The 12,845-nt window shown below is 44.4% G+C and overlaps 1 protein-coding gene and 1 long non-coding RNA gene across 2 annotated transcripts in view; both read left to right on the top strand.

Annotated features, from left to right (window-relative positions):
• Positions 1 to 1,565: 1,565 nt before the first annotated feature.
• Metap1 (methionyl aminopeptidase 1) overlaps positions 1,566 to 12,845 on the top strand; it is a 30,423-nt gene continuing 19,143 nt past the window's right edge. The window contains exons 1-4 of the mRNA NM_175224.4: positions 1,566 to 1,690; positions 7,830 to 7,881; positions 10,148 to 10,260; positions 12,018 to 12,078. Of these exons, the coding sequence (NP_780433.1) occupies positions 1,577 to 1,690; positions 7,830 to 7,881; positions 10,148 to 10,260; positions 12,018 to 12,078 (340 nt within the window). The 5' untranslated portion in view covers positions 1,566 to 1,576. The remainder of the gene's footprint in view (positions 1,691 to 7,829; positions 7,882 to 10,147; positions 10,261 to 12,017; positions 12,079 to 12,845) is intronic.
• On the top strand, positions 2,887 to 6,538 carry Gm32553. Its single transcript, XR_001784010.2, has 2 exons — positions 2,887 to 4,615; positions 5,713 to 6,538. It is a non-coding gene; the product is annotated as a predicted gene, 32553 (long non-coding RNA).

Raw genomic sequence — 12,845 nt, 5'->3', positions numbered from 1 at the left:
CAATTCTCTATGCAGAGTTCTAGCCACTATAGGATTGCTGCTATTGAGGCTAACTCAATCCAAAGACAACCTGATTGGATACATAATGAAGAATGACAGAAGAATACTAGATGTCTCTGTCTTCTGTAAAGAAACCAGGATGTGTTTGTCACTGCCTATGTGACAGCACCCGCAATACAGAGTGTACGTGCAGTGGATGCAGGATCAGACTGCAGAGAAGTCCAATGCACATGCTGAGTGTTGCGTTTAATTCTGAAATAACTTTTGGTTGTTAGGCTGTCAAAAACTGCTTACTATTGCCAAAAATTTTGTTACTCCATATTTAGAAGTTGAGAGCCACAGTTTAGGAAGCTGGGATTTATACAGTTAGATGTCATATACAAACATATACACATATGCAGTCACTAATTTTCTTAAATGTATACATTTTTATTAAAAGTTTACAGTGGTTGGTTATACAGGAAAAGTTATTCAAGAAAACATGAGCTTTTCTGGTGTATTAAGGTGGAAAAGATTTTTTTAAAAGTCACAGCATTCCTCTAGCAACAAACAAACAAAAAAAAAAAATAGAAAACGGCAGTTGTTGTCTACTGATTATGTGTTTGAAAGATTTAGGCTACCGGGTTGTATCTGATAAACTCTAGAGCCTTTTAATTCTCGCATTTCTTTTCTTTTCTCTTTTGGTTTGTTTTCTGAGACAGGGTTTCTATGGGTAACCCTGGCTATCCAAGAACTTACTCTGTAGACCAGGCTGGCCTCCAACTCAGAGAGATCTGCCTGCCTCTAGATCTGAGTGCTAGGTTTAAAGTTTGGCATGCGCTACCACTACCCGGCTAACCCCCCTCAATTCTTGATTGGTGGAATTCGCTCAAACTATAAAATCAGATAATATATATATATTTTAAATCATCGATATTGAACTATCTGGCAGCTACTAGCGCTATGTATTTCAATAGCGGGGTGTGGAAAGACATGAGGAAGAGCGTATTTCAGTCCCATCTCGGTCCATTGATATTTTTTTAAGAATGAGCGTAATTTTTTCTTTCTTTTTTATTTTGAGGAGAACACTGGCAGAGAGAAGCGGAACTCAGAAAAGGGAATTAGTCCCCAAGAAGCTCCCGGCGAACCAAACTGAGGAATCCACGCCCTTCCCAACCACCTGCGAGTGAATGAAACACCGAAGGCTCAAGAATTTCACGCTCGGGGTCCCAACGTCATGGGGTGTAGGATCTCCGCTGACCCCACGTGGCGTCGCCGCCACCGCAAGCCTTGGGGCGGGGCAGGGGAGGCGGCGTAAAGGCTGCCGGGCGGGTCGCCACTACGCGTGCGCGGAGAGGGCGTGGCTGTCAGGGCGGGGGGTCGGCCGAACCGGAGGGAGGGGCGGGGCAGCAGGTGAGCGCGCGCTAAGGGGCGGGGCCCTGGCCGCGCGTGCGCGGAGGGGGGCGGGGGCGCGCTGCGTAGGGGCGGGCCCTGGTCCTCCCGGTCCGGCGCCTAGGCCTGCCATCGGAGCTCCTCCCCGGCTGGGTCCCTCTCCCCGCCCTGTGGCGGTTCCTCCCTCCTCCGGCAGCCAGGCAGCATGGCGGCGGTGGAGACGCGGGTGTGCGAGACGGACGGCTGCAGCAGCGAGGCCAAGCTCCAGTGTCCCACCTGCATCAAGCTGGGCATCCAGGGCTCGTACTTCTGCTCGCAGGTAGCCGCCCACCCCGCGCCCCTCCGGTCCTCCGCCTCTGGGCCTTGTCGCCTCCCGCTCGGGCCTCCGAGCGGCCCGGGCCTCGGGAGCCGGGAGCCCGGCCGCCGGCGCTCTCGGGGGCGGAAGCTGACCTGCGGCGGGTTCGGGCCAGGCCTCCGCGGTCCCGTGGGCGGCCAGGTGTGTGCGCAGGTAGGGACGCGCGGGAGCCGGTAGCCCAAGACCTCCGCCGAGCCGGGGTCGGGTCTGGACGCCGCTGGCCGCGCTCCCGGGGCTTCTCTCCGGTGTCTCTGCAATCCCGGACGGAGACGGAAGCGACCTGCCGGGGCCTGGGGGTGGCTGCAGTCTCCCGTAGAGGAGAGCTGTTTCAGTCTCACTTCTTTTGTGTTTTACTACCGCGCTTTGACATTTAAGTAACTTTGAGTGTAGGCGTGGAGAGAGGTCGGTGTAATTCATTCTTTTCCGTTGGCATCTCAGATTATTAATTTGAGAACCGGTAAGGTAAAGAGATGAGTCACTTCTGTTACTGAAGTTCCTGGAGTAGAAAGGACAGTCCCGCAGGGGTTGTGCTTCAAGGCTCCGACGTAGTTTTTGTGCAACTGAGCAAACCTAGCACTGAGTGGGGCCCTGACAGAAGTGTGTATTTATTGAACAGTATTTGTGTCCCATCGCGTTTCTAGACTCAGAATAATGGCAAGGCAAGTAGTAGATGGTTATTAGGCTCTTAGTTACAATTTGTTGAGGAGAAGAATATAAGTACGTTGGTAATAAACTGACAGGTTCCTGGGAGAGGGGAGTTAATAGGCCAAAGACCTTGGCATGCTAGTTTTTCTGAGAGCTTGAGTAAGTGAAATTACTTAAGTTCCCCAGTTTCAGTGTTACTCTATACAGAGAGAATGAGGGTACCTTTCATTCTGTATTGTACAAGATTGTGCTGACAATGAAATTAAGGAAGACCCTGTAGCCCTATCATTTAGAGACGTTTTGTTTTTTAAAGGATTCCACTACAATTTAATGCTGGTATCTAGATAAAGTTGAAGAAGAATAATTATGTCACCAGTGGTAAGTGATACATGCCTTTAATCGCAGCACTTGGGAGTCAGGCAGGCAAATCTGTCAGTTCTAGGTCAGCCTGGTGTACAAGCAAGTTCCAGGACGGCCAGGGTTCTGGGGTGGGGGCGGGGGTGGGGTGGGGGGAAGAATAGTTATATGAAAATAGCAAAACCAACTATTTTCTAAGATAAAATAGATGGAAAGATAAAATAAGATGAAGCCAATGATTAAAAGCCTTAGCAATTGTAGTAAACCATTGCAAGAGTCCTTCACTATTGTATGATCTTGCCTTTAGAGAGTATATGACCCTTGACCTTGCTGACATCACTTTCCAAGCTTTGCACTTGGAGGAGAGAGACCTGAAAATAGCCTTGGAGCTATTAACCTGGTGCAGGGCCTCTTGTGGCTTTAATGTTTTCCAGTTTAACTTAGTGAGTTCTGTGTGGAATCTGGATTTAAAACAAAAATTTGCTATGAAAATTGTGTGCCATCTGACTAGATCAATGTATATAGTTCGTATTCAGGGGTTTCAAGTTGAGAGGCGCTAGGTGTGGTGGCATACACCTTTAATCCCGGTGCTTTGGAGGCAGAAGCTGGCAGAACTCTACTAGGCCAACCTGGTTTACCTAGTGAATTTTAAGGCCAGCCCTTGCTAAATAATGAGACTCTTATCTCAAAAAAAGAGAAAGAAAACGAACAAAAAATGGCTGGGCTGGAGAGATGGCTCAGTGGTTAAGAGCACTTTCTGCTCTTTGAGGGGACCTAAGTTCAGTTCCCAGCACCACGTGGTTCTCACAAACTTCTCAGGCACCAGGCACATAGCGCACAGGCACACTTGAAGGCAGAGCATCCATACACATAAAATAGAAATGAAATCTTAAAAACCATTGGGTGGCATGCATGGGTTAATGTGTACTGACACTAGCTCCCAAATTGATTATCCAGTACCAAGAGGTCAGCTCAGAAATCACATACACATTAGGATCCTTATATGGACTGAGAAGGTCATATTTATATGTTTACAAACACACACACACACACACACACACAAACACATACACACACACACACAATTACAAAGTTATAGAGGCCATGAAATTAAGAGCAAGGAGGTTTATGGGAAGGGTTGGAGGGAGGAAAGAGAAGTGGGGAAGACAGCATAGTTACAAATTATGGAATATATAAATGCTTAAAAGCATACTGTCCATCGAGCATAGGTGGCATTCTGTTGGAACGAGTAGAGCATCCGAGATCTCTATGAGTGTAGTCTGTGCTGGAGTCTGTATGTGTATACTAGTATTACTGATAGCCATGAAATCAAATATACCCACTCCCATGGCTAGCTTGTGAAATTTGTCACTGAGTCAGTTGTAGCAGTTCCTCTCTCCACTGTAATTCCTCACTTTATAGACGAACCACTCAGACAGGACCAGACTAGGTCTGAGTGTCCGAGTCGGCTTTCCCACGGTTGGCTCCTGCATATGCAGTAATGAGCTTCTTACTGTTGTAGGTTCTGAGTCCACATTAGAGCAGCTCTTCTCACACGAGGCGGGTCGCCTGCTGTAGTAAGGGCTGTGTCCATATTCTTTACTTACCCAAAATAGTGTCCTCTGGAGTCACAGCTCTTCTGTCAGCCCCACCTTGATGGAGTCACTGTAACTTTTCCTAAACACAGTTACAAGGTGCTGAACCTAAGGCTTTTCCTCACCATCGGGTGTGTTCTTTTCAGGTTTCTTCCCCTCCTCTCACTCTTCGGTTCCCTAATATTGGCCAGCTTGTCTTTGGAACCAAACCAAGCCAACCAAACTATACCTTTTTATAGCACCATGTAATGGCCTGCAGTTACCTTACCAGTTAAGCAGTGTCCTCGATCAGGTGAGCTATCCTCCTCATGGCCCAGTGCTCCTTCCCGTCACTGTACTTGTAGGCAGCCGGTGGCCAGCACATTTGAATGAATGAGTAACTATCTGAAAAGGAGAACGGCACCTCTGCGGTGTGACATTGTCCATGTGACTTCTGGTTTGAATTTTCTTTTGAAAATGGGAGCACTAAGAATTCCTATCATATGGTTTTGATAGGTGAAATGAATAGGTAGGGCACCAACCAGAAAAGTAAACTATAAAAATAATTTTAATAGCCGGGCAGTGGTGGTGAACGCCTTTAATCCCAGCACTCGGGAGGCAGAGGCAGGCGGATTTCCAAGTTCGAGGCCAGCCTGGTTTACAGAGTGAGTTTCAGGACAGCCAGGACTACACAGAGAAACCCTGTCTTGAGAAAACAAAACAAAACAAAACAAAACAAAATTTAATAAAAAAAAATCTTTTTATCTGAGTTGTTTCAGTTTAAGAAATTTTCTTCCTTTAATGGAATAAGACCCATTATCCAAAGGTTGTGATGTTTGTATTACTAAATTAGTAGCAGTTGTCTATACCTTTTTTTTCTTCACCTGTAAGGTTTTTTGTTTTGTTTTGTTTTTTGTTTTTCGAGACAGGGTTTCTCTGTATAGCCCTGGCTGTTCTGGAACTCACTTTGTAGACCAGGCTGGCCTCGAACTCAGAAATCTGCCTGCCTCTGCCTCCCAAGTGCTGGGATTAAAGGCGTGCGCCACCACCGCCCGACAGAGCTGAGGTTTTTTTCATTGTTGTGTTTTCTGAAGTTCCTTGTGTCAATATGTGCTCAGTTCATTACATGAAGGATGAAAGGAGTGGGCCTGTTGTGGAAAGTGGGATTCTACACTTGCGTTATCTTTTTAAAGGATGGATGATAGGCTAGGCAAAGTATCTGTTGATTTTGACTGAACTAAAATTTTATTTCCTCCCCTCTTTTCTCTCTTTTCTCTTCTCTTCTCTCCTCTCCTCTCCTCTCCTCTCCTCTCCTCCCCTCCCCTCCCCTCCCCTCCCCTCCCCTCCCCTCCCCTCCCCTCCCCTTCTCTTCTCTTCTCTTCTCTTCTCTCTTTGGTTTTTTTGAAGCAGGATTCCTTTGTGTAGTCCTGGCTGTTCTGGAACTCAGTCTGTAGACCAGGCTGGAACTCAGGCCCCAAGTGCTGGGGTGAAAGACATATTCCATCTCGCCCAGCTAAAATTTGAGTTTCTTGACTGCTGTTATTTAGCCAGGTTCTCGTCTGTTCATTGTCTTGCCCTAAGCCAGGTAATTAGCTGAGACGGAAGTAAATAATACACTACTGTTTGTGGCCATCAGACCTTAGAAAGTCAGTGGGAGGAGAGGGTGATTAAAGCCATGCGTGGGTTTCACAGTCTTTGTGCCTCTGTCCTTATGGGTGGATGGTACCATCCTTAGAGGTGGGAAGAGGGTTACTGTAGAACATGGGACTAGCTAGCCTAGTGTCTGGTGAATGGTTTCAGGATGCTTATCACCTTATTGTTTGTTGATCATGTGTGGGAGTGTTGGATCTGCATGTATGTTTGTGTACAGTGTGAGTGCATGGTGTTCTTGGAGGTCAGAAGTGGTCCTCAGATCCCCTGGATGGGTAAGCATGGTTGTGAGGCCCCCTGTGGGTGCTGGGAACTGCACTAGGGTCCTCTGCAGCATCAACACGTGAGTTCTCTTACCTGCTGATGAGTTGCTCTGGCTCCAGCCTCATGGATTGAAAACAGACCGAAAACAGAAGTGAAAATATTTGAGAATAAGTATTGGTTAGGACATTTGGGTAAATTCTTTTTTTTTTTTTTTTTTTTTGAGATAATTCTCATTCTGTGTTTAAGCTGGGTTCTCATGTCCTTTGTGGGTACGCTTGTGTACGCCCTACCTCTCGCCCTACAAAAATAAGTCTTTAAAAAATATTGGTGATGTGGGATTGTTGACGTTGCAGGCTTTCTAAAGACACTAGATATGAAAGCAGAGGAAACGATGCACTCGTGTGTGCACACAATTTGACATAAATGTTGGAAATATTTCATTGGGAGATGGCTCCAACTTACACTGCAAGTAAAGTACTGGGCTCCAGGTCAGGCATTCAGCAGTAAATAGAAGATGGTTCCTTACCATCTTGCAGTGCAGGAGACAAATAGTAAGGTGAACATTCTATAACTAATTCCATGGCTTAAGTTATAAAGAAATACATAGTGCTATGAAAAGGGAGGGGCAAGGGAGGGCGGGACTATGTAAGGATGGGTCTATTCTAGCAATAACATACCAAAAGGCTCCAGACTTGACCACTTGACAGTTAATTTCCAGATACGTAACCAGAGTTAAGACTTTTTTTAAAGCTTCCTGACAGAAGAAACACAGAGGAGGAATGGTTGTTTTAGCTTACAGCTTTTTTTTTTTTTTTTGAGATTTATTTATTTCACTTATATGAGTACACTTTAGCTGTCTTCAGACACACCAGAAGGGGCATCAGTTCCCATTGCAGATAGTTGTGAGCCACCATGTGGTTGCTGGGATTTGAACTCAGGACCTCTGGAAGAGCAGTCAGTGCTCTTAACCGCTGAGCCATCTCTCCAGCCCAAGCTTACAGTTTAAGAAGAGAAACATCCCTCCTTGAATATCCATTTTAGTGACATATAGTGAAAACTGGTGGGCCAGGCATGGGGTGGGTTGGTCACATTATATCTGCAGTCAGGATGTGGGACCAGACATCAGATCTCAAGGTTAGCCCCTAGTGACATACTTCTTTCCACAGGACTCATTCCTAAAGGTTGTACAACCTTACCAAATAATAATACTAACTAGGGAGTAAGTGTTCAAACACGGTGCAGGGGTGGGGTGGGGTAGGAATACTCGTATTAGGTATTGAAGGCACTATGTACTCTGCAAATGCTCCACCACTGAACTATAACCCTAGCCTTAGATTACTTCCTGAACTGATACTATGAGTTGATGTCATTTATTAAGCCTTCTCTAAATATTTATATTACAAACCTTTGTGTTTTAGTCTGTGTATTTATTTTTATATTTTTGAGGTAGTCCTGGCTGGTGTAGATCCCACCTGCATGCCCCTGCCTCCAGAGGTGTGGGATTAAAGACCTGTACCACTGCCTGACCAACAACTGTTTCCTCCTTGTAATAGTCCTTAAAGTGTTTCTGATGAAGGAAGGCTTGGCACTGATTTTCTTGTTCGCTCTTTTAGGAATGCTTTAAAGGAAGCTGGGCCACTCACAAGTTACTACATAAGAAAGCAAGTAAGTAACATTGTGTATCCTATGCCCTTTGCCTGGAGTGGAGCCTTTTCTTAGTGTCAGGACTTCCTTTACTACAGAAAGTATGTGTTCGAGTGTTCTGAAAGAATGGTCCTGACATCTGGAATTATGATTTTTTGATAATATGTGATAAAATATGTGAATTAGATCTGCTTGATCTTGTTCATGGGTTTAATATGCAAACATGAGATCGTCGCTAAGAGAGGTGGCTCTAGCTTGGCTAGTACCGGATAGTGCCCTAGTCTTTTGGCGCTGCTAGAAATGTGTGCATATTGTAGACTGAGGGTGCAGTACATGTTCATGTTATTTGGCCAGATCTGTTGCTCCGTAGCTGATAATGGTCTTAAACTCCCAGCCTTCCTGTTTCTACCTCCTAAGTGCTGGATTATAAGCATGTGTCACCGTACCCTGTTTATTTTGGGGGTATCTTACATGACTGTTGCTTAGCTATTGTCAGCCACACTGATATGATGTTTATTCAGGATAGCTTTTCTGTATCAGCTCCTCACCCTGTAAATTTAGTCATTGCTGTGGCTGACCCGAGACAGCCTGACATGGTTACCTGGAGTGACAAGGACTTGCTATGCATACCATCTGATGGATGTAGGCTCGCCAGGTAGTACGTGGAGTTGGTGTGAACTTTCTGTCTTAATGATTTTGGTGCATTGCACTCTTCTGCATGTTTCTAGGTGTTAGTTGGTCTAATAAAGTTTGTTAGATTGCTTTACCAAAGTATCTGAGGTTAGCCAAACCAACTTTGAAGGAGAAGGAAATAAAAGTACTAAAAAGATATATTTTTCATAGTGGTAAAAAGCATTATCTGAGCTTAGTGAGAGTTCTGGGCTGTCCAGAGGAGGAGCTGTAGTCTCTGACGTAGTGTAAGCGGAAGCTCACCCGAGCAGAAAGGGAGGAATTAACCGCTTTTGGCCGTTCCCTTGAATGGATGTGTATGCCTTGGAGGTCGTGTATTTTGGGCCGTAGCGTGAATGAAGTCTGATGCTCTTTGGCCCACTGCCTGTATCTTATCTGGACCTATGGCGCAGTGTCCTTTGCTTTCACAGCTGTTTACTGAGTTTTGCTCTCAGCCTCAGCTCATTTCAGGATCATTAGGAATTAGCGCTTGTCTAGCCTTTGAGGCTCAGATGGAATGGATCCTGAAATGAAAGCTTACCTAAACTTTCAGGTGCGAATTCCTAGTGAGCTCTGTGGAGAGGTTAGATAAAAACTCCTGTGTTTCAGCTCCTGTTTGTCTTGGTGGCTTTGTGCACCCTGCTTTCAATTCTCCTTTGAAAATAATGGTGCTTGTGACGGGCCTGAGCTCACCAGCAGGGGCTTTGGGTGTGAAAGGTTCCTTCTTCCTCCTCCCTGGGAGTGTGGCTAAGCCAGAACCTCTGAGTCTGTTTTGAGACAGAAGCTAAGGGGTTGTTGTTGTCGGTTTTAAATTGCATTTATCATTCCATGCAGCGTGTGTGGAAGGAAGTCAAGACTTTTTGGGGGATATGGTTTTCTTCTTCTACCATGTGAGGTATTGGAGAGCAAATCTCAAGTATGACTTGAACTTAATGATCCTCCTGCCTTGGTTCTCAACTTGTACCACTGTGCTCAGTAAATCTTGATTGTTCTAATGTAGATTTAAAAAGACATATTCCTAGAGGTTCCTGTTTCAGACAAACCACTTCATGCTAACTTTACCTAAAGCAAGCATAAATTGTCATTTTGAAGAATTTTCAGTAGTACTTGAATCTAGTGACAGTGAATGGAGTCTGTTTTTGTCCTGGGTTCAAAAATGGTTTTGTATTGATTGAAAACCTTCACTTAAAAGCCAATGAATGGTTGGATATTGGTTTTTTTTTTTTTTTTTTTTTTTTTTTTTTTAATGTAAGCTTTGGGGTGGTTTAAGATCACTGATCTTAAATAATAAGACAATAGAATTCAGCTGTTAAATCTGATTTCAGTGGGAAGGTTCTGCTCCTATTTGATATCTTAAAATGAGTTTTGTATGAATTGACATTGTAGAAAGTGTAACCATTGAAAGCTGCTCTGTTTGAGACTGAACAGCATGTGTCTAGGTGGTCTTCCCCGACAGTGAGATCTGAGAGGGGCGGAAGGCTTTGTCAGGTTAGATTGGATGCTTGCTAGATTTTTGCTCCACCTAATGAGAATTTAAATAAACTGCTGTTCAAGCCTACTGTCTGAAGCATTCTTTTCTGTCCTTCCTTTCACATCTGTCCATCTCTCTCTCTTCCAGAAGATGAAAAGGCAAAGCGAGAAGTGTGTTCCTGGACTGTAGAAGGTGATGTCAACACTGACCCATGGGCAGGCTATCGGTACACTGGTAAACTCAGGCCACATTATCCACTGGTGAGTATGTAAAGTAATTAGATTGTAACATTGTATAAAACAATTTTCAGTTTTCTGAGATTGGTGCTTGTAAGTGTTATTCTAGTAGCGAATCATGAACAGGGTTGTTTTCAGAAAGAAATGTACATTCGAGCTCTCGGGCCGTATCATTTAGGAGCTAGCAGGGACGGTTGGCAGTTGTGGAAGAAGTGGAACATTTTTAGATGTAAAGACTAAAACTTTATTAATTTTATAGAAGAATGGTGTATGCTATTGATTTTCTACAATTTTTTAATATGACCCATTGTGACCTAATTATAATGGATTAGGTACCACTCCTAACCCTTTCTGTTGGACTCAAAAGTTCTTTTTAGTTGTTTGAGAACTTCATGCATAAATAAAATGTGGTTTGATCAGGCTCAGCTCTAACTCCTCCATTGTTTCTCTACTACATTTCCCTCACAACTTCATGGACTTTAAAAAACTGATTGAGTCCACTTAGTACTGCCAGTGTGACGTGGGTGGGCCGCTCACCAGAGCACAGGCCCATTGTCAGGGACTCATTCATACAGACATGGGTGCCTAGGGCTCCTCCAGCCATGCTGCAGTTTGGCTGGTTTGATCTTGCACAAGTTGTATGCATGCACTCTCAGCTGTTGCTGTTGTCAGGTCTTGTGTGCAACAGGCTTCTCATGTACAGTCAATGCTGTCTTGCTGCAGATGTCCACAACCTCTGCCTGATTGGGGAAAGCCTTAAAACCAATGATAAGTAGACTCTTTACTCCCAAAGCATTGTGCCACTTTTGAACTAGGTACATGGGTGAGGCTGCTCATTGCTCTAGCTGGAAGGGTTCGTAGCGGGGCAAGTGTTGGTTACTTTCCCCTGCCTCGCTCGCCCTTTCCAGAACTGGGAAACCCAGCCAGTAGATGAAGCTTTCACTTCAGTACAAGATTAGTTTCTTCATAGGACTCCAGAGCGATCTGTTGTTTTGAGATAAGGTCTCTCCATATAGCCCTGGCAGTTCTAGAACTCACTATGTGTAGACCAGGCAGGCCTCAAACTCACCTGCCACTGTCCCCCAAGCGCTGGTATTAAAGGCGTGTGCAAGCACATCCTCTGAACGTAAGAGTTTTAATGTGAGAGTCACTTGTTGAAATTTGCTATCCTTGCATATTTGATTGCTACCTTAAAAAAAAAACCAAATATGTCTTTAGTATAAAATCTGGAAAACTACCAGATACATAAGGAAGTTCTGTATTCTCCCTCTAGGGATGTTTGCCCTGGACACCTCTTTCTTACTGTTACCAGCTTGCCAGTTTGGAGCAACTGCTGCTGCTTTTTATTTTTTTTTTTTAAGATTTACTGCTCCTAATACTTAAATTAATATGTGCTTATATCTCTGTGCGGGTATGAGCACATGAGTTCGTGTATCAGGAGAGCCCAGAGGTGTGGGGTCGGTCTCTCTGGAGTTGGAGTTCTGGGTGGTTGTCAGCCACCTGATGAGCATGCTGAGACCGGAAGAGCTGACTCTTAAACACTGAGCCGTCTGTCTGTCTGTCTCTCCAGCCTCAGGGCTAATCTTAAAGTGTGGACGCCTGGGCCATTCTCCTTCTTTCTCAAACATATGTGCCGCCAAGGCTAGAACATAAACTTCCTCTCGGTGAGCGAGATGGATGTTAGGATACTGACATGTCAGCCAAAACTGACTGTGAAAAGCTTGGACTGGAACTCTTCAGTTAGTTAAGAAGTGTTGAGCTTACTTCACTGTTGTTTTTAGATGCCAACACGGCCAGTGCCCAGTTACATTCAGAGGCCGGACTATGCTGACCATCCCTTAGGTAAGTCCTGCTTGGCTCATCTCCACAGTGTGCAGTTTGTGGGCTTCATTATCTGTACGGGAGTTTTCAGGGCTGGACATAGAATGTAAACATTGTATCTTTTTTTTAAAGCCACATTAGAACATTTAAGGTAAAGATTTTTTCCTCACTAGGAATATATCCAGTTCTGAAAACAGTGTTTATTATTATTAAAGACTACATTAAAAAATACTATATTTTGTGTTAAATGAGCTGCCAGATGGGAGGGGAAGGTTTATATTTTCTTTTTGCTCTTAGCTAAATTAAGGCAAAAGTAGATTGTGAAGGCCTGAGTGAATGGAACTTTGGGCTGTGGCAGTATGAGAGAGACTAGTAATGGTGGTGTAACGGTAGCTGTGGTGAGCGTGACGGTGAGAATTCCTTAATCGTAACTGATATTTATTTTTGCTTAACTATGTGTCAGGCACTGTGCTAAGTTCTTTGCACGTGTTACTCCATTTAATACTTTCAACATTTCTGAGGTAGGTTCTGTTGTCTTCTCTATTTTATAGATAATATTAGTGAGACATGCAGAGAAGATGAGTAATTTGCTACCCAGGTCAGTGGACTTAGTCTCTGACCTTTGGAATTGTACAGTATTTAGGTTGGACTAGGGGCTAATTGATTTTGCATGTCAAAAATGAGAAATGGTTGAATATCAGCAGTTTGACTTGATTTATTTGTTTATTTTAAAATTTAGAACATTTACAGATTTTCAGTCTTGAGACATGATCTTACTGCTTCGCCCA

This window comes from Mus musculus, chromosome 3, assembly GCF_000001635.26.
Source record: "Mus musculus strain C57BL/6J chromosome 3, GRCm38.p6 C57BL/6J".
NCBI lineage: Eukaryota > Metazoa > Chordata > Mammalia > Rodentia > Muridae > Mus > Mus musculus.
The sequence above is the reverse complement of the archived record's forward strand: the minus strand, read 5'-3'. Positions and strand labels throughout refer to the sequence as shown.